The 24,226-nt window shown below is 40.8% G+C and overlaps 1 protein-coding gene across 3 annotated transcripts in view; it reads left to right on the forward strand.

The window, feature by feature from the left end:
- The first annotated feature begins 688 nt into the window (after positions 1-688).
- jag2b (jagged canonical Notch ligand 2b) overlaps positions 689-24,226 on the forward strand; it is a 71,289-nt gene continuing 47,751 nt past the window's right edge. Inside the window, exons 1-2 of one of the 3 annotated variants that reach the window (XM_051960899.1) lie at positions 689-1,065; positions 1,672-1,992. In XM_051960899.1, coding sequence (XP_051816859.1) covers positions 997-1,065; positions 1,672-1,992 — 390 coding nt within the window. In that variant the 5' untranslated portion in view covers positions 689-996. Of the gene's footprint in view, positions 1,066-1,324; positions 1,550-1,671; positions 1,993-24,226 lie in introns of those variants that run through there. The other 2 variants (XM_051960900.1, XM_051960901.1) reach the window with 2 other exon arrangements.

Consider the following 24,226-nt stretch of genomic DNA (forward strand, 5'->3'; position numbering starts at 1 on the left):
GTAAACTGGTCAGTGTTGCATAGGCAGTAGGGGGCGCTCTACACTGCTACAATGTATTGACTGAAAACTGCTGCGTTGTGGGGCAGTTCTACTTTTAATAGGCATGGATGCTGCAGAAACATTAAGGTGAAGGGTGTGTTTCTTTGAGCTCCTACAATCATATCACAAACGGAATACACATCCAGTTTTAAGCTTCATTATAGGCAAATAAAAAGCAGACAGAAATGATCAGGTAAACATTTTTTAATGTGATCACTTTAATAACTGTTAAATCCAGAAATTTTTAAAAGTCTATGAGCATATTGTGCTTCACTGTTTTGAATGAAGTTACACCTCATGGCAGAATGCAAGCAGTCTGATCCGGATCTGTCCCAGAGCCCAATTAGGACTGTAATTAAGCGCTATGCAGCGCCGATAAGGTCCTAATTCGAAGAAAGAAGAAAAAACTCTAATGGCCCGACTCATTATAATATCTGTGCGGCTGCGTTTAATTAAAGCCGACCCCTGCTTTGTTTGCGCGCTGTAATGCGCTTTGTCTAAATGAAGCTCAATAGAGAGCCAGTGTAATTCAAGTTTTGGGAGGAGAAGGAGCGGGAGGAGGGTGGAGGTGAAGGTGGGTGGGGGGTTATTATACTATTGTCCGCCCCTTAATCCGGTTGGTTCAGAGACTGCCCGCAGGCCAATTTGTAAGTGGTTTGCGGATCTGCCAATCAAAGCAGACATCCTCTCCTCAGGCTGTGGCTACGAAACATCTCAGTTGCTGTGTGGAGAGATTTGACGGAGGGACACTCCTGTGCATGGACCATCACTGCGCTGCAATCCGCCGCCTGCTCTCACATGTAATGCTTCGGTGAAATCTGGACGCCTGAAGAACACACGCATGCGAAGATTTGTGTTTTTGCATGTCAGGAGAGGAGGAACTAGTCGCCGGGTCTGCGGCTGTTTGTCTTTTCGTATCGCTTCTTTCCCCCCATGTCACTCTAATTAATCGGAGGCATGTGGAATCGCACCAGGATTAGGAATTGCTTCCCAATAGTGTGCCTGCTGTTGACGTTATGGACGGAGGTAAAAAAAAAAAAAAAAAAAAAAGAGGCTGTAATCTAATAAATAATATTGCACTCCGTAAATAAAATAAATGTTTTAAATGAGCATAGTGAAAAGTTGGTGGGCGTGGGCAGATGTATTCGCTCCGGCATTGCATTTTTGCATCACATTAATCGATAATTGAATTACGTAGCTGTGGAGCATGTGATCGTGTTACCACGACAAGATTGAAGTCTAAGGAACTGATACAGGCTACTCTCCATTTTGGAGTCCTGTGCGTTTCTTTTAGGGGGTAGAATGAGGCCTGAACCAAACAAGTTGGAAGTTGCATTGCATCAATTGGCTGCTGCAGCGGGTAATTTGGTGCTCGTCTCAGAGTAACCTGATTGTCTGAAGAGCCCAGCATGCAAACTATAGCCTGTTCACGAGCTCCATTCATGCTGCTACAAATAATTTTGGCTCATCCACCCAATCTGCAAAGCCCTAATAATGGATTTAACTGCGAGTAAGGCACTGTTTGGACACTTGCCCATCTTTACGCACCGAATTAAACAGCACAAACGCTACTGTAGTCTGTTTTATACTGGCCTATATTTAATAGAGGGTTTTTTAACGTGTTGTTTCCAGGTGTCCCAGTCAACCGGCTATTTCGAGCTGCAGCTGATCTCTGTGGAGAATGTAAACGGCGAGTTGGCGGACGGGGAGTGCTGCGACGGCTCCAGGAGCTCCCAGGACCTGCGCTGCACTCGAGACGAGTGCGACACTTATTTCAAAGTGTGCCTGAAGGAGTACCAGATGGAGGTCACCACCAGCGGTTTCTGCACGTTCGGAGCTGGATCTACGCAAGTTCTCGGTGGAAATATGTTTTCTTTTAAGAGCGCCAAGAATAACCCGAATAAGATCGACGATGCTGGCAAGATTCTGATCCCCTTCCAGTTTGCATGGCCAGTAAGTGTGATCTCTTGAGAGCATCGTAATGAACATTTGTGCAGTTTAGTCCTCCCTGTGTGCTGTGTCTGCCTACACACCTGCAGCAACACATCTCTTTAGTACACGCAGTGCTCTACAGCAGCACTCTGTTTCAGTAAAAGTTCTCCCGTTCAGTCAATTACAGCGCCCTCTTTAATAATTGGCACCTCTGGTTAAGATGTGTTCTTTAGCTTCTAATAAATTCAATTTTTTTCTCAATAATATTGGACCACAATGGAAAAAAGAGGAAAATTCAACCTTTAATTCAAGTGCATGTATTCAGTGGGGAAAAAAACAGACATTAAGAAATAATTCTTTTACTTCAAATCATGTGTGCCATAATTATTAGCACCCCTGATGTTAATACTTTAGGCCTAATCTTCTCCTATAGTACATTTTCTACAATTTTTCAGTGTGAGAGTATGCTTCGAGGGTGGGAAGGAGAGCATGAACTATTGTTTGAGACAATATAAAAAGGCATTTTTTCCATAACTTAAGTTGAAGTAGTTTTCTTATTTTGCACAGACAATATTTACATTTGGAAAGCCTTATTGCATTTGAGAACGCATCACAATAAAATTAGACATGATGTGTTAATTCCATGACAGGAGATGTGATGTTGCCTCAAATTAGTTGAACAGCATATCGGTTGATATCGGCATATCGGTTTTTGGCAAAAAAGCCAATATCGGACATCCCTAGTCATGTGTATGTGTCTTTACAGGTGGAACTGCATCTCATAATTTTTTTTATTCTTTTGATTATCCTGCCAGTTATTGAACTGAATGTTGGATTAACCGAAAATAGTGAAAGAACAGTGAGAAAAGCTCATCAATATCCTAGAAAATAAGGAATCATCAAATGTTTAATTAATGATCCAAAAGCTTCCAAAGTTATAGATTTATAAGAGTGTTCCCAGATTCTCACATTTGAGAACATGGAGCCATCAAGCTGTTTATTGAATAACTCAAATGATTAATAGATTATTAAAGTAGTGTCTTTTAAGCTTTTTAAATGATTGCTTTTTGCTTCCCAAATTGTGTCCATCTCCAGGTACAAAAAGCTCAGTCATGTAAGACTTCAGTCAAAGAGCCTGTCTTATCTGTTTTAGCTTAATAAACTGCGCTTTAGTTACTCAAATTTGTGCCAAACTTCTACCAAGGTCCATAATGGTTTGGTAAAGGTCTTGGGTCACATGTCTATCCAGAGGAGGTGGACCTCATTAAATGGGGGTGCTTAGCAACAAACTGTCCTTATGAGAGTTTACACACATCAGGGCTAAGCGATTGCATGCTTTATGAAGATCCGATTGCAGCTACAATGTTTCACAGTGTCATCTGGGTCATCCTTTAAAGTTACCCTGATATATGAGGATTGGCTTTGTTACATTTCACTCGCTTGCACCTGCCAAGGACAAGATGGGGTGATCAGACTGGGGAAATGCTTTGATATGTAGATCCTGTCAGGGAAACTCTTACTTCTCCTGTGGAAGAATGGTTAGGACGATGCTTTTTATCTCAAGATTTTGCTGATTAATAAAAGTGTTAAAGGCAAATTCATTAATTTCAGCTTAGCAGAATGTAGTCCATTAGGTGACACTTGCTTTAAGACTTAGAGAGTGGTTCACATGACTGGTTTTGTTGGATGACTGAGGGAAGTACCACGCAAAGAAAAAGTAAATTTAATGTACTAGAAAATGTTTTATTTCTTTGAAAGTGAAACATTTTGAAAAGACCGCATCCATGAAATGTCCACATTTTGCAATATTAAACTGACAAGTTTTCCCAGGTGTAGGAGAATGGGATGCAGCCTGGTTTTAGGTGTTGGATGTGCTGTTTCATTTCATTCTCTGCTGTAATGATAAATGAATGACATTATGTCATGAGTTAGAAATATGTGTTCATCTGTAGTGAATGATGCCTCGGGACCATTGGGTGGTGTGTACTGCTGGCTGGTTTTCACATTTCTTTCCACTTCAACGTCTTGCAGCATCCTCTCCTGCTGTGGTTGCCAGGTGCCCCCCTCCAGGGCAGTTAACCTCATCTGACTGCAGATGAATGACTGCTGATGAATAAGGAATACATGCAGTAAAAAAACAATCTAAGCACTTTGACTGTAGCAGTGAACACACTTTCAGTTATTTGATAGAATGTAGTTCTTGCGTCGACAATATTGAGTTTCAGTGCACATTCTGTCACTCGCTTTAGAAAATGTTTTGTTGTACTGTTCTTGGAAATGAAGCTCCTGATTTTATTCAGATTTCTAAAGTAGTGTTGATGCAGAAGTAACTGTACTAGTGAGGACAAAAAAAATCAATCTACAGCTATTTTAATAATGCATTAACTGCTTGTGTCATTTTTGAACCAAAATTCATCTGATTCTTGAGTTATGAACCATAATTTCTTAATTGATTGAAAAACTAGTCAACAGAATGACTGTGAAAGGTAAGTTGCCATAATTCTGGTGATCAATTGAATGGTTAAGGAAATATTTTTAAACAAACTGCCCTAAAATCAGTAGTTCCAGATTCTTCTAATAATGATGTGAATGTCTTTGGCTATTCAGAAAATACAGACCAAACACACTGGTCAATAACAAAGAAAGGCTCTTTGGTAAATTAAGCAGTAAAAGGTTTAGAATTCTGATAAAATGATAAATTACTGTAATATGTAGGTGTTAATGATGAACACTTTACTGTGCTAGTGCTGTCGTCTTGAAAGTAGATTCAATGTTTTTTGAGTTGAAGGCATCACATGTCTGATTCAGTTTGTTTTTAATGATCTCTGGGTTCTTGCAGCTCTTCATGGCAGCACCTTTAGTACATTTACAGCTATCTTAACTAACATTTGTAAGCCTCAGGGATAAATAACAATGATGTGATTTTTACATATTAAAGGCTGTGAGGCTATTGTTAGATCACCAGTTGGTTGAACACCTGAGTTCACTGTTTCTTTGAGGACAACCCTGGATTTATCTGGATTGTCCACTTGGTTCACGTCACATAGAATATGAACCACTGACAGTCTCTTGCCACCTTGACAGACACCTCGAGGCAGAGGTGAAGAGGGCTATTCTGGTGTGTTGTCCTTCTGCTAAGTGCCCCCAGCTGATAACGGTGCACTATTCCAGTGCCAGATGTCACAACAAGCCTGCGGGGTCGCTGGCTGTGGCGTTGTTGCTTTCCTCACTGAAGAAACAAAGATGCAGTGTACTATTGGCTGTGTCATCTGGCCCATTGCCCATTTTTAGCCCCATGGAAATGAGTGAGGATGAAACTCTTCTCTCATCTTGCATGCAGACATCAGCAGCAGTCTGAAAATGAAACCATGTAAAAATAATTTTACTGTAGGGACCTAATTCTGACTCCTAACTTGTGATATGTTAATGTGAATGGTTAAATGCAGCACGGGTTGGCTTTTTAATGATGTGTGCTGAAGTCCATACTTAATGCAGTCTACATATATTATTCTTTATGAGAACCTTGGCATTATTGTGGCATGCATGGTTTTGCAAATGTGCACAAATTAGTGAAACTGGAGAGATATTCATCAATTAAATCAAAACTCAATGTCACTACTGCTGCTAAAGCACACATAAGTACAAACCATTTATGTGTGGGTTGCTCCCTTATCAAACCACTTTTCCAGATCATCTGGTAAAGGAAGGGATTTTCAAATAGACCTTGAGAAGCTGAGTTACTAAAATACCCACTACTTTCTCAACTGGCTTTAAGTCAGTTCTCAAAGAGCTCTTCTTGTCTACCAGTGTGGTATAGTGAGGTTGGGCTGTGCTTCTGGGATTGGCTACTGTTTCTGTGAAGAGACAGACATCATAGCCTCTTCTCTTCTCGGTCCTGCTATCATCACACCAGTTTGATGCAGTCACTGATGACTAATTCACCAAACTGTATGATTCTTATCCTTTCAATGGAAATCTGACAGATTGTCTAGCTCTGGCTTGTCTTACAAGCATGCCAGTGAGGAGTACCTCTGAGCACAGCCTACACTCAGTTTATTTTCTTGCAGTTCAGGATCACAGTATATATGTCCTTATATTTGGATCAATGTTTATTACTTTGTATTGTTATTTCTGTCGAATTTGTTGTTTTTTGTTTTGTCTACCATGTAACAATATGCTAAGGTTTTAAGCACATAAGTACACAACTGGAGCCAGGATATGGTTAGCCAAGCTTAGCATAAACACTGAGCAAGGGCATGTCACATAAAAAGACAATATAATATTAATTTGATATTAGAAAGAGATACAAATCCAAATGATTCCATTTGAGTAACTCTTGGTGACTGTGAGAAGGAAAAACTCCCTTTTAATATGAAGAAATGTCCGGCAAAACTAGACTCGGGGAGGGCAGCTATCTGCCTTGACTGGGTGAGGTGGGAGTGAAGGGAAGATGGTAGGGCTGGACCCGGATATCGGAATATTCGGCCGTTATGGTGGTATCCCAATATTTATTTTGAGATCCGAGTATTTGGATTCAGCCACCCCCACCCACTGAGCGATGTTGCACGATCGGTATTCGGTTTGTCAGTTCGCTCACTCACCCGCAATCAGACGCTGCAAACCGATTGCAATGAGTGGCTCACTCTGTTCTGTTACGTTTCGTCCGTCCCCTCATCACCGTCTGAGGTTCCGAACCAAATATTCGGATTGGCTCGTAACCCCCCACCTCACCCCCACCCGTCTGACGTTACGGACTGAACCAAATGTCCGTCTTGTTCCTCTACATTTTCCTAAATATTTTAACTATTACTTTAAGAAACCGTGCTTGTGTGTAATTGATCAGAAATTAGCAGAGCCTATTTGAATCCAATGGTATGGATGTCAAACATTAGCAAGGCTTGGCAGGCAGTTGACCAAGTTAAGGCTTTGTGTGGCCGTTCTGATTGAGTTTCTATTTTGTTGGCCCTTGCTGTGTGTGCACTTCAGCAGAGAGAGCAAGGCTTATGGACATGTCTTAGTTCCATTTGATCACTAATGAAATTGCCAGTGTAATTTCTCTGCCTCTCCCTCCCCACCCTCCAGCTACATCAGCCGGACGTCCGTTTGATGTGAGCCTGCCTTGTAACTGTAACTGTATCTGATCTGGATTTGTATCAGACCTTCATTCTCACTCTGCTAGTAACTGGATGCATGCAGTTAGCCGGAACTGTAATCCATCTACACCGGCCATCAATCTCATTTATTACTGAGCAGAATAGGTGTAAATGTCAGAATTTCACATCATGGTATTTTAACAGGCAGTCAAGAGAGTATATTTGCAGGAAAATAGAGGTTAGATCACCCAGCGCCTGGAGTCTGTCTATGATCGTGGGATAAAGTGTGTGCTAGGTTGCTTTGTTTGGGCTACTGCTCATGCATTGCCTTGGTGTGTAGTTAGTTTCACGTGTCTGCCCATCTCAACAGTGAGGTACAGATGATGGTATTCTCATTTAAATGACATGTTAATCTGCACAGATGTTCTGAAAACTGTTTTTGCTGGAGCAAGTTCAAACTTCTTACCTGCCACATGTGCGCATAATGTTGCTGTAGTACTTTGTGGTACTGTCAGACATTGTTCTACATGTCTTTTCTTACTTGTTCAAGCAGGTAAAGTACAAGAGCTTGGCTTACGTGTACAAGAAATAAGTCAAGGTCAGACTCCCTAATCTGTCTCAATACATGAATTATACAAATGTAGGTAAGGATACACTCTTTGGAGTAGTTTCCCCTTGAGACATGGTGTTTCATTCATGTAATGCTTGTGATGCAACTAGTGGTGTGAAAAAAAACTTGTTCATTTGTACCAACACCTGGCAAATTGTTGTGTAAAGTGGATGTAATAATGGAAATGGACGGTTTGTCTATCAATTTATGTATCTTTCGTAAACCAATCCAACACCAGAAACTGGATGCATGCAATCTCTTCATGTCCAACTCTTTATGAAGGAGGGAAACGCTGACTGTCTCTAAATTTACAATTGCAGTCTAGGTTTTAATCTGATTTTTTTTTCATTCCATAAAAACGAGTGAATGCCATCTTTTGAAAGCAACCATGTTTGTACTTCGATGCTAGAAAACATGCTGTAATATAAACTAACAAGACTATGTACAGTATGTTGTTTTTAGCCTGGTACTCATAGGTGTGTATATACCATTTGGGACTGGACTGAATTTTTAAAAATGATTTTTCGAAATGCTTATTAGGTTAACTTTTTTGCTTTTTTTAAAAAAAAATTCTGGTTGTCTTCCATTCAAACACTTTCCGTTTTTGTAGATGTGAAAACTAGAGCTGAGCTCATTTGTGTACTTCAGCTCATATACTGTATGTCTGTCTTCATCCCTCTCTCCCCTCTTCTGTCTAGTAGTTAGCTATATTTTGGATGCACACACACTCGCAGAGCCAAAGGCTAATGCAGGCTGCCATGGGTAGCCACACCTGGTATGGAGCTTGTCAGAGCTGTTGCTAGGAGACTGCTGCATAGGCCTCTAGTAAACAATTATCTTCCCTCGCTGTGGTTCCCTCCCCCATCCACCCTCTTCTGGTCCTAGGGCTGCTGTGTGAAAAACCACTCCAATGAGTCTCACCTGTGATTCAGCTCAGCTCTGTATTGATTATGCAATTAGCCAGTCAGGCTGAGCAGCACAAGGTGAAATGACAGCCATTTATAAAAGCTCTCTGATTGGTACTTAGGGTCTCATATTTGTATTTTAGACTTCCCTTGACTTTGTATGTTCTACATAGAGAATGTAGAAATTTAACAGCACACCACACTAAAAAGAATTATCTTCATACCATTGGCAGATTCAGTAAATAAATTTTTGATTTATGACAGACATTTCTGTAAAGTGTTAAATATAAACTAAAACTAGTGTTTTTCAGGCTGCATGTAAGCATTCCCTGTTTTCACATCTCATTTTTAATTTATCAATTCATCATGATAGAATGTTTGCTTTTAGTCTGTGATAATTTTAAATAACATTTTAAAATAAAGCGGCAGAAATAAAAAGGTTTAAAAGGAGGTCTGTGGACAGGAGTGAGGAGACTCATGTGACCACAAGCGCATGTTGCTACTGTTTGAATGAGAGAGGGAGCACGCTTGTTTATGCCACCGAACTTTGTGTTGTAATTATGTGCTTTCATTGTGGATGCATTTGCTATGGTTTTATCACTCTGTCGTGTGCAACTATATCGCAGGGACAGTTGAAATGGACTGGGAGAAAAACTGCTTCTGAATGAAACTTCATGGTCTCTCTAAGAAGTCACGTCAATGTGTGAAAGTACATCCACAGTACAAAGTCTCTTATCTGTCACAAACATGTAGGCACAGTGGAGTATAGCTGACAGTCTGAGGAAAGGTGGCTATACCCAACATCCATCAAGAGATTGGCAAGGACTGTGTCTGTAGAGTGGTAATTGAAGTCAAAACTGAAGTGTCATGACTTTATTGTACCGTTCATTTCGGTCTTGCAGTTTATGTTGCCCATTTTGACAGCATGGGTCTTGTCTTGGAACCATGTTTGATGCTTTTATTTTTTTATGGCCCCACTTAAGCAACAGGGATTCTTTGACTATCCCTCATAGTGAAGGGCTTCAGTGATGCTGATGTGACAGTTTGTGTCCCCTCAGAATAACGTCACTGACTAGATGATTTCAATGCATATTCCACTCATCCTCTTCAGTTACAGATCTGCGATTGCTTGAACCGCAGAACACATTAAATCTCTGAGCTAATTGCACCTACAAATTACGCCTACTAATTACGCCTCTGAGCTAATTACACCTTCATAATGCACTTGTACCTGCAATATGAGTTTTTGAAATTTTTAATAGCAATTTTAAGTTTTACATTTAAGCAGTGTATATTTGCTATCCATTAGGAATAAAACACAGCTGTAGTTTAGCCGAAAGATTGCATTGCTCTCTCCTTTGATCATTTATAGTCTGGTACTGTTGATGACATTCTGTCTTGTTATCTCATGTAACAGACATATGCAACTTATAGCACTGGTCATATAGGGTAATAAAGACTTGCACATCTTACTGACCCCCAAATTTAATAAAACAACCCAGAATTTTCAATAATTTGGTTCTGTGTGTAATTTCTGCCGAAGACTGAGAACTGAATCAGAAATTTAAGTGTAGAAAGAAAGAGAAAGAAGACTGCTAGTGGTTAAATCGGTTCGCCCATGTATATTGCCTCCTGACATTAGTCTTAAGAAGCTGTCAGAAGAAAATAATCATCTCTTCACCTCTTTATTCTGGTTGCTTCCCAACAGACACTGCACATTTTATGCTGTGTAAGGCTTATGTACTACTGCCTGTCATCACAAGTCAGAGATGTGTGTTGTTGTCTTGGTCATTAACAAAGATGCATTGTTGCCAGTGGTCTGGACAGCTGCCCTGTGGATGCCCATGTCATTACTATTAGACTACATTCTTAATATTAAATGGATGTGTGTTAATGTCAGGGAGGAGGGAGCCGGGATTTCCTCTGAGAACGCTTTGTTTTGTTCATTCTGTGATTCACACAAGGTACTGTGTGTACAAGGAGGAAATAACAACTTCTCCATAATTATTTGAAGGCTGTTTTCTTCCTCAGTGCCTCAGGAAGAGAATCATGTTCTAATTTATTTTTAATAACAGTTTGAATCTCAACCCTGGTTGGGTTAGTGAATCCCTCGTTTTGTTAAGGTCAAGCTTCATAACTTGCTATGGGCAATTTTATGGCAACACTGAATTACATCCTTTTTAGCTTTTTTATGATTTTGGACTTTCTGTGGTGTTGGCCGTTTTACTGGTTTTCTGCTAAATTTGGACATTTTTCTGTCTGAGCCAAAATGCAATAATGTCCCATTTGAACTGTCCTCCTTACCTAGATAAATTGTTAAGCAGCTAGACCAAAATATATCAACAGTTCTTTAAAGGTAAGGTGTTGCAGATTCTGGCTTTCATAAAAACAAAATGAAAATACAAAGTCTGGCTACAGGTGTAGTAGAATATATATATATATATATATATATATATATATATATATACACACAACATTGTGTAAAGCTCTCTGTCTCCTGATAGAACTCTACAAAATCTGATAAACTGCCTCAGGTCTCACTAATCTTCAACAGACATTTTAGTTTGAAGCATAGTGAGATCTTTTGGATCTCTAATCAGTCAGTCATGATTACAGTCAGAATGGCTGAATGATTGGGCAGTTGGGGCTTGCTCTGTGGGTTCAGGCATATGGGTTCTGTAAAGCATCTTGAGACAATTTGACCTGTAATTGGCGCTATATAAATAAAATTGAATTGAAAAATGAATCAATTATTGTGCCATTTCTTTTCTTCATTGATTATTTGGCATATATATATATATATATATATATATATATATATATATATATTTTTTTTTTTTTTTTTAAGTGTTAAAATGCCAGTCATTGTTTCCCAGAGCCAACTATGACTTCCTCAAATGTCTTGTTTTGGCCACAGCCAAAAGATATTCCATTTACTGTAATAGTAGAGGGAAAAAAACTAAAAATATGCACATCAAAGAAGCTGCAATCAAAATTTTAATTTTCTCAGTTATTGATTAATCAATTATCAAAATAGTTGATGAGTAACTGAATAGTTGACTACAAATCAATTAATCATTGCTGCTCTACAATCTAAATCTAATCATGATGTCTCTCATTTTAAAAGGAGTCACTATGGCTGTGTGCATGCTGCCACCTTGTCTGCCAAACCAAAATGGATGAGACATCTGGTAGCCACAATGTATGAAAATACACTCATTATTCTTGCTCAGGTTGGTGCCTTGGAGTAAACCACAGTTTGCATAAACCACTGCACTGTGAATGGCCAGTCATTGGCCAAGCAGCTTGGTCATTTTTGAATGTGTAAGCCACCATTCAAATCAATTATAGGCTGTCATGGAGACATTTCCAACAGGATCTGGAGTGCCTTATGTACAGATGATGCCATGTGGGCAGACGTGAATTTGCACAGGCTTTTTTTTTTCTATAGTAAATGTGCAGCATGTTCCCATTAATTAATGAAATTTAAGACTATAGTCTTTTCAATTGTTGATTTGTACATTATAACTGCCTAGAGTACTGCATTCTCTGCTGACAGCATCTGAGGCACTATGTAACTTAGTAAATGAGGTGAACACATTCTTGCTTTTAAAGAGAATGGAGATTAAAACATGCATGTTGTATTGATAAATGGAGGATTTTATGTCTGCTGTGTGCAGAAGGCATGAATCTGTTTTGTTGCAGTGTTGCAGGCTGTGGGTGTATCTTTAAACATATGAGGCCTGATTGACCTGTAGTGGGTCCGAACTCGGGACGCACAAAGAAGCTCCTCTGAATGTTTATGGTTGCTGCATTTCAGGTCAGAATGAAACTGATTTTTTTTTTTTTTGTTAGGCAGAGACTGTAAGCGTACAATGTACCTTTTCCTCCTTATTTACAAGTTTTAAAAGATGCGAAAAAGTAGATTTATCACATCCAGTTAGTATTTTGCTGATTTAGTTTTATTGTGTAATTTTTTTTTCTTTTTGAGATTTCACATTAAAAATTAAGTGCCTCTTTACTGTTGCAGTCATTGCAACATGTCACCAGACTCTGACTAGTGTGAACAATCAGTAAGCATTAGCATGATGGCACAAAATAACTGAATTGAATATTTAAATTAAGGTACAATAGTGGGCCACTGCCAACACGTGCAAATAGTAGGTGCATAAGACAAGTATCGCAGTGAGTTGTGTGTCGCTGCATGTGTGTATTTCAAATGGTATTGAAGCATGGGTTGGAGAACGCTGTACATGTGTGTTGCTGTGGCCCACTGCATCCCCTGCATCTTGTTAAATGAATAATGTGCAAGTGCTAGGGGCTCTTTGTGGGGGTAATTAAAGCATGTCATTACACGGGCAGTTAAATAGTCACTGTACTGTTGACCCTGTTTGAAATGATAATGGTGCTCAGCTGGAGGCGGTGCTGTGTTGCTCTCCAGTCAGGTGCCCTGTTGCTTTGCATCAGGAATTAGCCTGTTAATGTTTCTGAAACATGCTTATTGCTGTAGTGGCTCTTAGACGTCTTAAGGCAATTTTAACACCAGGGGAAGTAATTAACAAATATCCAAGAGTCCTGGATAATACAGCTTTAACTTGACTGGTTGAAACCTTTAAGTTGTTTGTCATATGTATCTCAGCACACATGATAATGAAGTGTAAAGAGCTATTTTTGTTTATTGGTTCTGTCAACCTTGTGTGACTTGCATTTTCAGGTAAGATACAGCCATGTTCTGAAGCAACATGTCCTTGACTGTTTTAATAGCAGTTTACGTTTTAAAGGCAAAATATTTGAAAAGTTTGAAACATGAGTGATTCCTGTTTAAGTCTTGGAAGCATCACTTTCTTCCCCAACTCTAACCACCTCATAGTTTTCAGTGTATTTTTGAGTCATCATTCACTAGTTGATGACATTTATGAACTGTTTTAGCCTTTCTGTGCATATGTTCCTGTGTTGGTGTTTGTTTTACAGGTTGCCACATCTTAGATCATGCTGGATAATTAACACTAGGAAGGGAGGGATTTGTTGTATTGGAAATGCATGCGTAATGACCCTGTTGGCATAGTAGCAGCATGCTCAATGGGCCGTGTGTGTGTGTGCACAGCCGGTATACACCAGCTAGCCAAACGCCTTGCCTTCAGTGCGGCATCTCTGGGCACATGACTCTGGCAAGCGACTTGCATGCAGAACTCATAGCCCTCCACCTCTTTACTGGAGAGATGTGATTGTATCTGCTCCTCAACCTTGCATTTAATCATAATCGGCTAGCAAGATCTACAAAGGAAAAATGTTACTTAACTTATCTGCTGATATTGTCTAAAATCTGTTTAGTTTGGTGCATGACTACAAGCTGATGAGATGAGTTTATGTGGGGAAAAATGGTTGCCATGCTGACTGGAGTTAGCCTCATCTGTATGGATAAGTTTGCTGAATTGAATGCTCCATAGATGTATACATTTAGTATCACTTGTGTGAATATTAAGCTTTTTCCATAACTAGTGGGCAAACATTCAAGGGCGTCTTTGTTAGAAAGCAAAATATTCTTGTATCTTTTCAGCTGAAGAACCAAGCAGGTGTGCCTTACTGCGTGACCCAAACCTTTGTCAAGATTTGCCATTTTCAGTGTTTAGGTTACTGGAGATTTTGAAAACGATCACATGCAGGTAGCAGAAGAGAAGAAGAATGCTTTGTGATATACTTGTTCAATTGCAGACTCATACCCACTGTCTACATCTGTGGAGTCAGACTGGTTAAAATGAGGTGCCAACTCTCACACTGTAAATGCTTGGGATTGGCTTTGAAGTTTAGGAATCAATTTTTTTTCCTCACCAATATGTGTTTTTCGGCACTCTAATATTAAAATCTTAAGCGGTCATGTTTTGATGTGCTTTCTCAGACCTCACCTTCACCCTAATCTTAACCAGCTATCTCTGCATAATTAATAGTATTTTCATATTTAGGAGTAAGAGTAAATGTCCTTTTTAGATTACCTGTAAGGTTGATGCTACAGGTACGGACCCGTACCCGTAGCATCTGTACTAGAGGTACGGACCCGTACCTGTAGCATCTGTACTAGAGGTACGGACCCGTTAAGGTCACTGAAGAGCTGGCGCCAGTTAACTACTATTTGCTGCACATTACAGGCAGTTTATATGAATGACTTTGACGGCGAACATTGTATAATTTAACCAAAAATACACCGTCTCCTCTCACACTTTATGTAGACAATGTAGTTTTTACGCTTTTAGACGCCGTGTCTAAATTGTTTGAAGTCCAGTTCCTATTAATTAGTTTACCGCGTTCAGTGGTGGAAGCGGCTGACGAACTCCATTGCAAATGTTCCCATTTAATTTCAGACGCTAATTTACAAGATAAAGTTAAGGATGTTGAATATGAAACAAACACTCGTGAATGGTGAGGAGCAGCTCTTTAATTCGGCATGAATTTAAAAAACCCACAAACTCGATTTACTGTGATATTGTGAGATTTGTTTGTGGTTATGTAACTTAGCCATTCAACAGAGTCCGCTAACATTAAAGTGACTGACGTGCAGTGTCTGTGTTGACAGACGTAGAAAATACGTCAGGGTTTTGTTTAGGTTGTTAATATGTAATAGTCTGTCGCTACTTTTGAAGGTAAAAAAATACTTGTAGTTTGCTGGCTGTTAGTTCTGCCATTTGTTTTGTTTGCTGTTTGTGCTTTATTAGAAAAGGGTCATGTGAATAAAAAGTTTTGCTATTTTTAATAGTAGTGCTGATTTCAACCCCCAAATCGCTGTCCGTGAAAAAGTCAGATAATGATATTTATAAGACATTATGCATGATAGAAAAGAGAACAGCAGATGACTGACATGACAGGCTCGGCACGCAGATTCACCTCGAATCACGGAAGCGCCTTCATCACTCGGATTACCAAGCCGGCTCATTAATATTTATGTACGTCAGATTACCACCCAATCACAAAGCGCGTTCATCAGCCGGCTCATTAATATTCATGTCCGTCTAATTAATATTTATGATAAGGGAAAGTGCCGTATCCGTAGGCCACAGGCTACGGGTACGGGTCCGTATCTGTAGACACTACCTACCTTTAAACTCCAAATATATCTGCCAGGAATCCTGCAATAAGCAAAGTACAACAATGTTCAGTGCAAATGTCACAAGGCCTCAAAAAACATCCAACTTGTTCTTCTGTCCCTGCCAGCATCATCACCACATATGTGAAGACTTTGCCACTGGAGGTCTTTGATCCTTTCCTCTGAACAGATTGAAGAGCTAGACCAAGACAGATTTCTGTGTGAGTTCACCCTCCCAGCAGAAGCAGTAGGAAGCTGATTCAACTTGCATCCACTTTTTCTATGCGTTACCCATGAGAAGCTGCTTGATCTACCTCCAGACCCTGACAAGCTCCTCTCCATTTGGAAGCCTCTGTCATTGCGCTCTCAGAAGGTCTTTAGACTTTAGAACATTTACCCTTTTCTGTTCTCATGTATTAAATTAGGAGATAATGATACCAAGATATTTCACTCACAGTTGAACTCATTACAATAAGAAATGCAGTAGGACATTTCAGAGTGAATTAATATAATTTACGAGCCTGTTTGTCATTCTGTTATTTCTTGGACAGCTATCAACTAGTGCCAGTTGAGACTGATAGAGCACCATGGTTGTTAAACCAGTTTTTGCCAAAGATAAATGTCAGAAAAAGGTACTTGAAGCATCACATGGTACTGTGTTCACTGGTCCTTCCTCCTCGGTGCAGCTCGATGCCCTTGCTGGAATAGCGTAAAGTCAGCCCTAGTAAAACTAAAAGCTGGGATTGACATCACAGATTAATGAAGATTACATGCAACGATTACTGGCCATGGGATGAATTGTGATGACCTCATGTTCCATCAAAAGGCAATGAATCAAGAGATGTCAGTGGAGCGCCCTGTGGAGGAGTTAGGAACATGGAGGTTGGACATTCAGGTCCCCTCTGTGTGGCACGGGAAACAGAAATTATAATATAGTAATAATAATAATAGTCTGTGAATTTTATGCACAAAAGGCATCAAACCAGCTACTATGAATAATTCTCAAAGCTCAATCGACATCTGAAATCCCAGTCTTCCCCATGAGGCAGAGATGAGTCAATCATAGCTCAGACCAACAACACAGACGCTCCCCTCCAGTGATACTGAATTGTTGGAAGACTGGGATCTTGCATGGGATTACACACCAGGCCTGGATCTCACATTCTTAGTATTCTTCGAATGCAAACACGCACATCGCCCCACATGCAGAGGGCTGACCCCTCTTTTGAAAAAGAAGCATGCGGATCCTATGCTTAGTGACCCCAACCTGCCCTGGCTTCCACTTCCCACTGCCACTTCTCTCTGTTCCCTGTCTTTCTATTTCAACAGCCACCTTCCACCCATCCACCCCTCATCTAGCGTGGGAACCTACACCTGTGGCTCTCCCCAGACATCCCCTCCATCTTCTGCCTTCACAAGTGTGGCCCTTTGTGATGAATTCGAATGACCACCTGAATTAAATTTTTAATGTGATGTGGTGCAAAGATGACACTTGCGTGTTACATCATTACATGAAGCAAATGCAGATTCACAGAGTGCATGACACAAACATCCTTTTTCCTCATGCCCCCCTTCTTGACTTGAAAACTAGGATTTCTCCAAGTAAATCCTCTAATCCATCAGGGGAAGGGTCGGGTAGGGTTTTGGAGATTTGACTGACAGAGGATTCTTCGTAGTCTCAGAGAAACTATTTCACATTGACAAACGTAACTGACGAGTTGGCTCAGTTGAGAAAAAGGGCAGGTGAATAAAATTAGAAGAGCTGAGTATAGGTTTAGAAATTGTGTAAGAACCAGCAGCAGCTTGTTTTGACTTCAGCAATACAACTGTCCTGCTCAGTAGCACACATGCTGACACTAATTGTCCTCGTGCTGACTGTGTCTCTTCATGGACAATGGTTTTGATTGGAATGGGGGTGAGTTACGGTGTTAGGACAAGGGTCTTTGTTCAGTAGCCTTTTCCCCTTCCCTCCCCCACTCCTCCCCTTTATCCCCCTGCCCATCCATCTATCTCGTTTCAACCATTTGGGCAGCTGTCACTTAATCCAGCTAATCACAGACTGGGATGGTCTGTGGGAAACCAGGCTAGTCTGTGGCTTTGCTCATCCCCAATGTACACTGACTCAGGGGACTATTTACCCGAACATTTACAACATGTAGGTATGCATGCAAGCCTGGATTTAAGGACATTCCACAGAGGCACAGTTCATAGTATGACCACCTGTTCTGCCTTTGATCTTTGATTCTGCCTCATGACAAGGTTTGTCTCCTGCATAGTCTCACGAATCAGGCCGCCTTCATCTTCAGATGTCCAGTCACTAATGCATGCATTGCCACTCATAGTTGCTTTTATATGCATTGGCACACACCCACCCACATCCTCAGACTGGGGCAGCCAGCCCACTCTTTTGTAGTAGGGGGAGGGGGGATGGGTGAAAAGGTCAGAAGCCGAGCGACATGTCGTAGGATGATCCACGTTCATGTCAAATAATCCATCTCTAAGGCTGCATCTGTTGTGCGTCTGTGTTTGGATGAGTTGACAGAGCTTCCGGTGACAGCAGCGCTGTCTTTACACATCACCACCCTCTGACTTTTCTGTAACTGACTCCTCTAAATTTCCATCTCTAATATCGCCACCTATTTTACTTTTTTTTATGTCTTACCTGCAGATACAGTCTCGTACACCTGTATTCCCTGCGTCCAAGTAAGACCTAGACTCTTTAGCTCACCCCATACCGTCTTCCTCCATCCCCTTCTCTTGTCACCCTCGGTCTTCCACAATAACACTCCCCTCCCCTTCCTCCCGCCACCACCCACAGCCAGACAAGCCTACTTAATCCCACAGCCCAGCAGCAACCAGCCTACCAGCTTGTTGGCCCCCCAGATCAACAACACAGATCCACAAACACGCATGATCTGCAGTCTTCCTCGCTTCATTCACGCAAACACAACTCCCTCAAATACTTGTTGCTTTATTTTTATTTTTTTCAACCAACCGCCACAAGTCCAACATCCCATCAATGACATTATGCTAGAGGTCACAGCAGTCACACTGCGACTACTACAACTGTCACTGGTAGTGACGTAATGAGCGCTATTTAGGTCAGCTGGTTGCCTAGCAGTGTGCCCTGCAGCACACCAGCTAGATTACTCCTGTGATGCTGGTTAGCTTGGTTACTTTCCATTTGTGTGTGTGTATTTATGTACAAGTTCATATTTGCTTAAACTTGGTCGTCTGTGGGCTGAGTCTGTACAGAATTCTTATATTTTTGCTCCATCGTTGCAAAAAAATTAGTATCTGCAGGTTTTAGACACAATGTATACCTAAATAGGTCAGTCCATAAGAAGTTTGACAGTAGTGTTTTAAGGAGCCGTTAGAGCTGAAATACAGTAAGTGTAGTTAACTGATTGATCGATCAAGAAAGAAAGTCTTTGACTATCATTTAGTCATTTTTTCAAATGTCACTTTCCATGGAACCAGATTTCTGAATATGACTCTGCTGTTTTTGTGTATCATATGAACTGAATATTTTTTGTCTTAGAATCACTTTCCTGATCACATTCCTCTTCAGTTCATTGGGCGGCATAGCTCAGTGGCTAGAGTGGCCGTCTCGCAACCGGAGGGTTGCGGTTCGATCCCCCCCGTCGTGCTCATGTCGAGGTGTCTGAGCAAGACACCTAACCCCTAATTGCTCATGATGGGTTGTGGTTAGTGCCTTGCATGGCAGCTCCCGCCGTCAGTGTGTGAATGTGTGTGTGAATGGGTGAATGTGATGTATCATGTAAAGCGCTTTGAATAAAAGCGCTATATAAATACAACCATTTACCATTGAAAAAATTATCTGCAAATTAATCAGTGCGAAAATTAGTTGCAACTCAGTTAACCATCCATCCATCCATCCTCTATACCAGTGGTTCTCAACCCTGTTCCTCAAGACCCCATGTCCTGCATGTTTTAGATGCTTCCCTGCTCCAACACACCTGATTCAAATGATCAGCTCGTCATCAAGCCTCTGCAGAAGCCTGATGACGAGCTGAGCATTTGAGTCAGGTGTGTTGGAGCAGGGAAGCATCTAAAACATGCAGGACATGGGGTCCTGAGGAACAGGGTTGAGAACCACTGCTCTGTACACCGCTTTATCCTCACTAGGGTCGTGTGTGTGTGTGTGTGTGTGTGTGTGTGTGTGGGAGGGGGGGGGTGCTGGAGCCTATCCCAGCTGACTCGGGCAAAGGCAGGGGACACCCTGGACAGGGCCAGTCTGTCGCAGGGCTACGTATACAGACAAACAATCACACAGACAATTAGGGACAATTTAGATTAATCAATTAACCTCAGCATATTTTTGGACTGTGGGAGGAAGCCGGAGAAAACCCACACATGCACAGGGAGAACATGCAAACTCCATGCGGAAAGATCCCAGGCCCACCCCGGGATTTGAACTGTGGATCTTCTTGCTGCAAGGCGAAAGTGCTAACCACTACCCCACTGTGCAGCCCAACTCGGTTAACCATTCCCTCATACCAAAGGTCAAAGTAAACGACCAGTCCAAAATCATGATTCATCTAAAAAATTGTATAGAAGAAAAAAAAGCAAATCCACATCTTAAAAAAAAAATGCTGTGCCTCATACGTGCATAAATCATCAACTGTTGATCCACTATTTTAATCATGAACTAATAATTTCACCAGAGTAAAACCCATTCATCAATGTACTACTACTGTTATACCAGTCAATTGTAAAGCATAACTTGATGTGAAACAAGATAATCCCCTTAGCTGCTGATTTACCTCTCTGTCTCACAACCAAGGACAAAGCCAGTTCATCTTGCACAGCTAATATTGGCAAAGTGACCTTAATGGGCATCATACCTGCTGAGGCTTATTTTTTCCTGAAAACATGGCAGAACACCCCTGGCCTTTCTGAACATTTCTTAGTGTTTTTGTAATGAGTGTTTTTGGACTGATTTTTGTCAGAGTACAACTGAAGTTCATTTAGGTTAGAAAAGATGTGGATTCTGCTGCTTTCAGACAAAAAAACTGTTCCTGAATCTAAAATGCGGTTGAGAACTCTAATCTACTCTAGCCAGTTACAGCATCTTGTCAGACAGCTAAGATGGTGTCAATACACAAGATTGTCCAGTTGCTAACACTCAGTGTCTAGGAGCAAATTATAATTAACAGGTGTGTGTCAGGGGAATAGGATGGCATTTAGGAAAATATTTTTATCTGTTCTCTTTGTCAGAGATGAGAGGATCACTTCCACCAACTGGATGCAGTTTCATCACCTAAAGGTTAACAGGTGAATAAACGGATGATGAAGCTTTTTTTTTGTGAGCTTTAAAGGGGCTGGTTGGTGGATCTTTTTATTATGCTGACTGTTTCTCCCTGTTTAAAATCATTATGCCAAGCTCAGCTAACCTCCTCTTTGCTCTAGTTTCATATTCATTGTAAAGAGACATGAGTCTGTATGCGTTTGAGTTATGTGACAATTGGCGTTGGTCTGTCTATCCATCCGTATATTAGAATAGAATAGAAAGCCTTTATTGTCATTGTACACGGGTATACAACAAAATTGTATATATTTGTTCATATTTGTTCTGTTTGCAACATTACTTAAAAACAGACCAACAGATTTGGATGATATTTTCAGGGATGGTCAGAAATGACACAAGGACCAAGTGATTAGAGTTTGGCATTGATGCAGCTCATAGTCTGGATTCATGGATTTGTTCAAGAGTTCTGTATCATTGCGAGATAGCGGCATGCCATCACTGTACCTATGACTACAAGTGAACACTATGTCAGCTGCCTGCTGATGATCACATGATTGCGATCCTGCTACAAATCCACCGCTGCGGACTTATCAGGACTTATTGGTTGGAAATTATAAAAGGAACAATTAATTAATTGGGGGGTTGTTTCTGAATCCCATTAATTCCCGCCGCCCGCTACATATTTAGGTCATACTATTTAGTATCCGTACATATCGTCAGGGTTCTCACCAGGATTTTTTTTACAGCGCAACGACGGGCAAAGGGCACCATTGGCAGACCTGCCAATTCCTGTGTTCTATGGCAAATGCTAATCAAGCTCCACAGTGCCAGGCAGTGAGCACAGGGGCCACTAGAGGATGTCAGGCCCTCAGACCACTCTCATTACATCTCTTTTTGATTGTTTGGTCAGAGACATTCACACCAGTGGCCTGTTGGAGGCCATTTTGTAGGGCTCTGGCAGTGCTCATCCTGGTTACTTTCAGAGTAAGGCTGAGGTTCTCCCTGGTTGGTGTGTGATGTACAATTTGAGGGGAGTGGAGTGCTCGATTTAGCTACACAAATTACCAGAAATGTTAATTTTGCCAAATTGTAATCACCTGTCTTGTGACTTGAGGAATACCATGGCCTGATTTTCCAAATGTCTGCTGTCAAAAAATCTGTTCTAAACTGTCTACATCTTTGAGTCATCTACAGCTCTATATTTTCTTTTTCTTGGCTTTACATTCACCATTAGAGAAGCACAAAGAAATGGTGCATATCTTTTTTTTTTCCTGTCAGCATAATTGAAGATGTACTATTCTTGTTTAGCATTCTTGACTGGAATTGTAAGTGGATTGAAACAATCTCATATCCATGGTTACCATCACAGTGGGCAGCTGGTCAGTTACTTGCTTCATCCTTGGAGTCAAAGGTTGCACAAGGGCTGGTAAAAGTGAAGTTGCACTTTGACCTTTTCCTCATTTGACATTCATGATGGTGCTGTACTTGGTTTCCAGAATTTTTGTATTACAACTGAAAAGCTTCACTCACAAGCCAGGAGGGCTACATGGATGTAGGTTCATACTGCTGAATTACATATGTAACTGGTGGAAAATTGGTACATCACAGGCATTTTTGCGTTTTCACTTCCTCACACCTAAGTCCTGCAGCTTCTCTTGGCTTCTTCCCACAGTTGTACTTACCCTATGTTGCACTCTTACTCATGAATATTTGGATTTCACTGGCCACGTAACTAAAGCACGTCTCTGGGTTGTGGGGCCAAGTTGCATATACGAGATGCTCTAGTAGCAATGAAATCGATTTTTTTTTTTTTTTTTGCATCGTGTGTGTGAGAATCACTTGACTGTAGCTGATGTGCTTCCCATTGTTTTGTGTGTTTTAGGAACACGTGATCATTCGTGATGTTTACCTGTCAAACTCTGAAGTGAATTTGGGAACATAATGGCAACAGCTCTCTGTTAAGTCTTCCTCTTTTGTGGTGGAGAGGAGACAGACATCATGTTATTACCAATAGTGAAGATAATTAAGTAAAAAATATTCATCTTTGGATTGGAATATTCAGATGTTTGCAAAAAACAAGATAAAACATTGTTGACTATGACACATATTTTTGCATTCAAATGATTCCTTTGTTCTTTTGGTTTGTTTACCACACTGATTACTTACAGTACTCATTGAAAGAAAGAGAAACTTTTAAACAATAGCAGGTGTTGTAGTTTGGTACTCCCTTAATAATACTAAATGTTGTGTTTTTTTGTACTTCAGAATATCCTATTCATTCTCTAGGCAACTTGAGACATCACTGGAAATTAGGGGTGTAACGGTACACAAAAATCACGGTTCGGTACGTACTTCGGTACGGAAGTCACGGTTCCGTTCAGTTCTCAGTCAAGGGGAAAAATGAAAAAAAAAACCTGCTGGTATGACTTTCTGGCTGAAGTGTGGATGAGAAGGAACTTCATAACGGGGCTCTATCACCTAAAATAGGAAATATATTTTAATGTAATTGCTTTTTAAAAAACAATACCATGGAGTTTGGCTCTTGTTTACCAGCAGGATATACTAGTAGGCTAAAAAAAAATACACAATGTAGTCATTTATCTATAGCGAAGAGCACAGAAATAATGTAAAGTTGATGTAAGCTGACCTTTATCATAAGTTTAAAACCTCAGTTCCCAGCAACGGAGTATGGTCGTAGATCTGCTGCTATGAAAACACCAATGGACTTGGTTATTGCTTTAGCCCATTCTGAATTGCTACATAGGGTTTGATAAAATGATGTTGGGAGCATCGTTTGTACACTTCACGGTTTTTTCCTAGCAACGGGGATAGTTACGCTTGGATGGTGCTTTTTCAAATGTGTGTCTAAGTTTGATGTGCTGCTGGAGGCATAGTTGAGGACTGCTTCACAGTGTCGGCATACGGCCTTCGTCTTGTCCCCTGGTTTTTCTACTTTTTCGTACTTCACTGGGAAACCGAAGAGATCCCAAACGGGTGATTTTAATGACGCCGGAGCGTCTTCCAGCTCTAGCTTCTTCTCGTTGTTGCTAGCATTAGCCATGAAGCGCCGGTGTTGTGCCGAGTTGTGCCTGCCCATCGAGATCTGCATGCAGATCCAAGCTTTCATATAGCAGGGTTCTCGCCAGCGCATTTCAGCGTAACGGGCCATTACGCTGTCAGTTTAAAAGATTACGCTGTGATTAGGGCCGCTACGCTGTTATTTTGACAGATAACACCATGTGCGTTTGTTTTTATCGACTGGGTGCCTATCTAGGTTCATTTGTCTCCCCACCTCAGCTG

Source organism: Acanthochromis polyacanthus, chromosome 16, assembly GCF_021347895.1.
Source record: "Acanthochromis polyacanthus isolate Apoly-LR-REF ecotype Palm Island chromosome 16, KAUST_Apoly_ChrSc, whole genome shotgun sequence".
NCBI lineage: Eukaryota > Metazoa > Chordata > Actinopteri > Pomacentridae > Acanthochromis > Acanthochromis polyacanthus.